This window comes from Apteryx rowi, unplaced genomic scaffold, assembly GCF_003343035.1.
Source record: "Apteryx rowi isolate R43461 unplaced genomic scaffold, aptRow1 scaffold_225, whole genome shotgun sequence".
Lineage (NCBI taxonomy): Eukaryota > Metazoa > Chordata > Aves > Apterygiformes > Apterygidae > Apteryx > Apteryx rowi.
Window position 1 is genome coordinate 708,799 of NW_020448586.1, and position 6,441 is coordinate 715,239.

The 6,441-nt window shown below is 71.4% G+C and overlaps 1 protein-coding gene across 1 annotated transcript; it reads right to left on the reverse strand.

Moving 5' to 3' along the window:
- Positions 1-12: 12 nt before the first annotated feature.
- Positions 13-6,326, reverse strand: LOC112965859 (coronin-7-like). Its single transcript, XM_026065286.1, has 17 exons — positions 6,183-6,326; positions 4,744-4,839; positions 3,723-3,863; positions 3,472-3,607; positions 3,192-3,367; positions 2,930-3,038; positions 2,657-2,743; positions 2,331-2,473; positions 1,865-1,969; positions 1,656-1,741; positions 1,358-1,499; positions 1,118-1,207; positions 811-927; positions 601-736; positions 342-433; positions 142-228; positions 13-65 (listed from the first exon to the last, which is right to left on the reverse strand). Exons 1-17 carry the CDS (start codon positions 6,258-6,260, stop codon positions 60-62), a joined length of 1,827 nt encoding a protein of 608 aa, XP_025921071.1. The 5' UTR covers positions 6,261-6,326; the 3' UTR covers positions 13-59.
- Positions 6,327-6,441: the final 115 nt, after the last annotated feature.

Sequence of the window (6,441 nt, forward strand, 5' to 3'; positions counted from 1 at the left end):
GGCGGCTGGAGCGGTGGCGGAGCCTGGCGGCGGCAGGGGCAGCGGGCGCGGGGCCGGCCCTAGTCCTGCAAGAGAGCAGAGGGGGGTGAGGGGGCGCGGGGGCCCGGTGCTGCCGCCCGTGCTGCCTGCTGCCCCGCGTACCCACTCGTCCTCGTCCACGCCCTCGAAGGAGTCCTGCGGCAGCGGGTCGTCCCGGTTGCCCAGCTTGGCCACCATGGCGCTCAGGAGCTGCAGGGGGGCAGGGCCGAGCCGTGGGTCCCAGCCGGCGGCGGCTCCTGGGCATCGCCCCGCCACGGCCGTGCCCCCCGTCGGGAGCCCGTGTCCCGTGTCCCAGCACCCACCTCCTCCTTCTTCTGCTCATCCGACTTCTCCGCCAAGTACACGGCCGCGGGGACGAACTTCCGCGCGGGCGCCTCCTTGGGGGCCTCAGTCACTGGGGCGGCAGGGGAGCGGGTGTAGGYGTGGGGCAGGGGGGGACACCCTGCGCCCCTCCGGATAGCCCCACTTGCCCGCTTCCCCCCACAGCCAGCCACCCCGCAGCACCCGGCGGGCAGCCCCCCACGGCCCTGGCTCGGCCCCCGGGGCTGCCCCTGCGCCCACCTGGCGTCATGTCCGCCGGCCGGAGGCTGATGTGACGCTGCTGCCCGTCGGCCCCCGCCAGCCAGGCGCTGGCCCCGAGGGCCGGCTCCCACCACACGCGGGTCGGCGGGTAGATGTCGTCCTGGAAATACTCCTTCTGCAGGGGCGCGGGGCCGTGAGGCGGGGAGCTGCCCCCGCGCCGCGGCCCCCCGGCCCTGCCCCGGCGCCTACCTTGACGCGGGGCACGTGGAAGGCCACTGGCTCCAGGGCGCTCTGCCCCAGGCGCAGGGCGCGGGCGAACTCCACCTCCCGCACGCTGCACTCCGTCTTGCGCAGGAAGAGGAAGCCCTGACGGCGCAGAGGTGTGAGCGGGGCGAAGCCAGCCGCCCTGCACSCGGGGTGGGTCAGGCCCCCCGGCTGCGGCTGGCTCGGGGGCGAGCGGCGGGCGCTGAGCRCCCAGGCCAGCCCGCAGCCCCCGTGCCGCTGGGGGAGGCAGGGCGAGGGGCCAGGCGGGCAGCGAGCGCCCCGCACCCCTCACCTTGTGGGGGTCGCTGGAGGTGAAGCTGTTGCACTCCAGAAAGTGGGGTGGCTCGGGCGTCACCTCGTACAGGAAGACCCGGGTGTCACCCTGGGGACAGGGAGGAGACGGGGGCTGGCGTGGGGGCACAGCAAGTCCCCCACAGCCCTGCTGCCCCGTGCCCCAAGGCCAGGCCCTGCTCTGCCCCACACGTCAGGGCACCGTGCTGCGGCCAGGAACGCGGCACAGGCCCTGGCCCACCTTGCCGGTGAGGAAGACGACGCCGGTGTCCTCATCGTAGAAAGGCAGGAGGGTGGATGGCGCCACGTCGATGCCGAGAACGGCGAGGGGCCCGGCGGGCAGGTCCCGCGCCTGGTACAGGAGGATCCTGCGCTCACTGCGGCTGTGGGGACGCAACGGTGAGCGGGGGGGCTGGCACGGCGCGGCCCAGAGCCCAGCGTCGGCCGGGGCGCGCAGGGGCTGCCTCGTGCCCCACGCCTGGGGACTCCTGCCCGGGGAAGCGCGGGGGGCGGCTGGGTGCCGCGGCGCCCGCCCTCACCTGTCGAAGCCGGACACGAGGAGGTAGTCGCCGCCGCACACCCACACCAGGCGAGCGCCTCGGCTCCCCTCGGGGCCAGGACCCTCCTGCGCACGGGGGAGAAGGACCGCGTCAGCCAGCGGGACCCTGCCTGCCCGGCGCGTCCCCCACGGGGACATTCCCAGCACCCCCGGCTCGCCCTCCCGTTCCCTCGCCGCCGCGGGCCCCACCTGCTCGGGTTCGGGGCTCCGCCGCGGGTCGTAGAGCCGCAGCTTGCCGTCCTTGCTGACCGTCGCCAGCTTCTTCCCGTCGGGGCTCCAGGCCAGGCTGAAGATCTAGGAGATGGCCGACCCCTCCGTCACGGATCCATGGCCCCTGGGCACCCTGGCCYGCGGCTCGTCTAGGGCACGCAGCAGCACCGGGACCCTCTGTGGCCTCCATGCCCCCGTGGAGGCACCAGGGCAGCTGTGTCGGYGCAGCCACGCACACCCCTCGGATGGGTGGCCGGGGTCCAGGGGTGAAGGTGTCCCAAGGGCACTTCTCTTCCCTGATGACATCTCAGCACCATCCTCTGGGAGCCAGCTTGGAGCTGACAACCAGCTGGTGGAGGTCTGGCACGTCCGAACGCTGTCATCCCCAGGAAAGCCGCCACGGCCCCGGTCCCTGACACCAGGCGGTCCCCGGGCTCAGCCCTACCTGGTCCGTGTGTCCCCGCAGGCAGAGCACCTCCTGCCCGGCACCCAGCTCCCATATCCGCACCGTCATGTCGTAGGAGGAGGAGACGAGGATGTCGGCTGCCACGGGGTGGAAGCGGACGGAGTAGATCTTCTCCGTGTGCCCTGGTGGGGAGAGCAGAGCATGGCCTTGCCCCGGCCTGCGACCAGGCACTGGGACAGGGACGCCGCCGGGGCTGGCCTGTCCCCCCCGCTGCTCTGCAGGGCTGGCGTTAGCCCCGCTGGAGGCCTGGGGGAGAGCTTGCGGGGACCTGTGGGTGCCTGTCCCTGTCCCCATGCACCCCTCACCTCTGAGCAYGGCCTCTGGCTCCTGCAGCGTGTCCCGCAGGCCTCCCTCGGGGATTCGCCATAGCCGGATCTTGGCGTCTTCGCCCGCTGCATCACCGAGACAGCCAGAGAGAGATGGAGCAGGTGAGGAGCCACCCGGCACACCTGGCCCCGCCGCAGGCAGCGTCCCTCTCCCGAGAGGGCAGGGGCCCCGGGGCGCGGGGCAGGCCGGGGGCTCCCCACAGCCCCGTCTCTGCCGGGGAGACCCCCCCATGCTGCTGGGAGCATGCGTACCGACAGCGAGGCGCCGCGCGTCGAAGGGGTCCCAGGAGAGGTCCGCCACCGCCGTGCCGTTCTGGATGGTGGGTACGGCCGTGTCGGGGAGACGGCCCGGCTTGGAGAGCTGGAGAGGGGCACGGCGTCAGGGCGAACGCCGGCAGGGCGACCGGGGCCCCGCCRCCCCACGGAGGGCAGGCGTCCGGCTCCCGCCTGCCGCCGCAGCCCGAGGAGGACCCAGCCTGGCGAGGGGCGGCACGCGGCGCCAGGGATGCGGTACCTCGAGGACGGCGATCTGGCCGCCRGCGGAGAGCAGCGGGAGGGCCACGCGCTGGTGGTTGGCGCAGAAGCCATCGCACTCGCCCGGCGTGGTGAGGCTCAGCCCCTTGAGGTTGGTGATGTGGCTGTCGCGGTGCAGGACCGTGCCCTGCGCGTGCCGGAAGCGGGAGCTGGGGCCTGCCGGAGGCGGGCGCCGGGTGAGCGCCCCGGGCACGGTGGCTCCCGCTGCCGGCACCGCTGCCCCCCCGTGCGCTGCCGGGGTCACCCTGGCGCCCGCTCACCTAAAATGCTCTGCAGCGACTTCTGGCTGGGGCTGCTGGCGAAGCCGCTGGAGGGGCCGGTGCTGGCAGAGAGCGAGGTGGCGGCGCTGCCCGGCGAGGCCAGCGAGCTGGACGGCGAGGAGTAGCCGCTGCCCTCCTGGGGGAAAAGGCGGGTGGGCAGGGGGTGCTGGGCGCCCACCACCCCGGCCAGCGCCCCGGGCGCCCCGCTGCACCCCTACAACCCCCCGCGCCCCCCAGCGCCCCGTGCTCACGCTCCGGTCGGCGTCCGTGGGGCAGGTGTCGGGCAGCCGGGTGCCAGGCGCAGCGTCGTCCACCCGCCGGTCACAGGGGACAAGGGGGGACGTGAAGGCTTCCGTGGGTCTCCGTGCCGGGTGCAGGCTGACCTTCTCCACCTGCGGYGGGAGCAGAGCCGTGGGCAGGGTGCTGCGGCGAGCCGGGAGCTGCGGCCAGCCTGGTGTCACCCGCGGGGAGACCCTGCCATCTGCCACCACCCGCTCACTTTGCTCAGGAGTTCACCGACCAGCACAAAATCCTGCCTGAAAAAACCCTTTTCGCCTGGTTTTGGACTCTGTAATTACGCTCACTGAAAGCTGTTGCTTGTGGCCTCTAAATGTGGGTATCTCTGGTAGGTGGGGAGATGCCCTTTTTCTGGACATGGCTCTGTAAGTGTCCGACAGCCCTGATACAGTTTTAGTCAATCTATATTTTTCAGGAAAATCATGAAGTATGTTTTTTCTATTAGATTTTTACTCTCTTAGCTGCATCTAGGTGGAAATCACAATTTCTGAGCACTTTCTTGTTCAATAAACCATTTAAACCCCCCTGGTTGCATAATACAAAAATACAAGGAGGTTTCTCGAAATGTGGTTTGCACTTGAACCCAGCTGATTTATCCAAGACGAGGTGTTTGAGCTGCGGCCGGCGGTGTGGGCTGCTGTGCGTGGGGCCGGCGTGGCTTCGGAGGAAGCGGGGTTTGCCCCCAACACCTCCTCCTCGCTCCGCGGTCGGGAGAGGACAAGGCGGCATCCCGCCCTCGGGGCCAAGCCCACCTCAGTCCGCCGGCACGCGCTGGCCCCCGCGGCATCAGCTTTGGAAAAAGGGACTCAATTTATGTAAATCTCTGCCGTCCACTAAAAGAAGCTGGTTTTAAAATCAGCTCTGCCCTGTGTGTGCCCCAGCCTGGAAGGGTCTTGTGGCGGCCAGGGGGGTGGCGAGCTGTGCCGGCGGTGCCCCCAGCCCCGGCGCTGGGGAGACCTCGCGGGCGGCGCTTACCTGCCGGCTGTCTCCTGCCCACCAGGCCTGGGCGGCCGCGGCCGGCACGGTCCCGGCGCAGTCGGGGAAGAGATCCTCRTGAAACTCCTGGACGGACTGCGAGAGGCGGCGATGCGGTGGGCGGCAAGGCCGGGTGTCCCCGAGCCCCCGCGGCACCCGTCCTGCTCCACCCTGGCGTCGCCCTGCGCCCCCCCGCGCGGGGCAGACCCCAGCCCCGGGACCCTGCCCGGGTGACGCGCGGGCAGGAGGGGACCCAGCGCCCCGGGCACGGCCCCCCCAGGACAGGCCAGGGCAGACCCCAGCGGCCCCCAGCCCCAGCTCCTCCTGCCCGCGGGGCGCCGGCTCCGGCCGAGCTGCGCGGCGAAGCCTGTAGGTGTCAGACGCTGCCCGGCTTTGGGCTGCCTCTCGCACCCCCCGAAAGCGGCCAGCCTCCAAAATCCAGCACCCAGCCTTCAGCCTCCGTCACCCGGCGTCAGCCTCCAGCACCGAGCACGCGGGATTCAGCACCCAGCGTCTATCCTCCAGCACCCAACACCAGCACCCAGGTTTTAGCACCCACCACCTGGCACCCAGCCTCCAGCACCCAGTATTTTGCACCCAGCGTCCCCCCTCCGTTACCCAGCATCAGCACCCAGCAGGCAGGTTAAGCACCCACCTTTCGGCACCCGGCACCCAGCAGCCCGTTTCCCTGCTCTGCTGCTCGCCGCAGCCTGGGGCCGGGGTGCCCCGCCGTGGGCAGYGAGGTGAGCACCCACGGCGCGGTAYGGGGGCCCCCACCCTGCCACCCTGCCTGCCACCAGAGAGGGGCCCCTCGGTGGCGCCCGCAGCGGGGCTGGGGGGGCCGAACTCTCACGCTGGCACTGCTGGGGGCTCGCAGGGGCATTTTGGGGCAGCTCGGGGGGCGGCCGCCCGGCCGGTGCCTGGCTTGGCGGGGCCGGTCCTCCACCCCCCGGCGAGGGGGGCACGTGGCAGCGAGGCACGCGGGGGGAGAAGCCCCATCCAAGCGGCGGCTGCCGCCTCCGCGCCTCGGTTTCCCCACGGGAGCGTCAGTGCGTCCGCGAGCCGGGTCCGGGCGGCGGTGCCCAGGCCGGAGCGGAGCCGGCAGGCCGGAGTTGTCACCGGGCCGCCTGAACCCTGGCTGCCCCCGGCCCGTGGCCTTCCCGCAGCAGCGCTTACGCTCCGTTTCTTTTTTTAAACGGGAGTTTTTCCACAACAGTTTCTGTTTACAGAAAAGGGTATTTTTGCTGTTGGCCGAACCACCCCCACACGCATTTTCTTTTTTTTTTTTTTTTTGCTCAGAAAATTGCTAGGGAGACGATGCAAACGCCGGGAAGAGCCGGGACATCCCGGCTTGGGACGCGCCCCAAATCCACAGCGGGGGCGAGCGTCGCCCTCCCCGGGGGTGGGAGCCCTCAGCCGGCGGCCCGTCCCCCCCTTACCTTGCGAGGCACCGCGTAGCTGACGGGCACGACGAAGGCGTCCGTGAGCTGCAGCACCCGCAGCACCTCGCAGGCCATGACGTCCAGCGCCAGCTTGGGCACCAGGGCCAGGCCCCGCGTGCGGCCCTCCGTCAGGCACTGGCTCACTGGGGGCGAGAGGCCGAGCGGCGCTGAGCGGCGCGCGGGGGGGACACCGCCACCGCCACCGCCACCGCCACCGGCTCCCCTCCTCGTCCCTGGACCCCACAGAGGCCCCGGG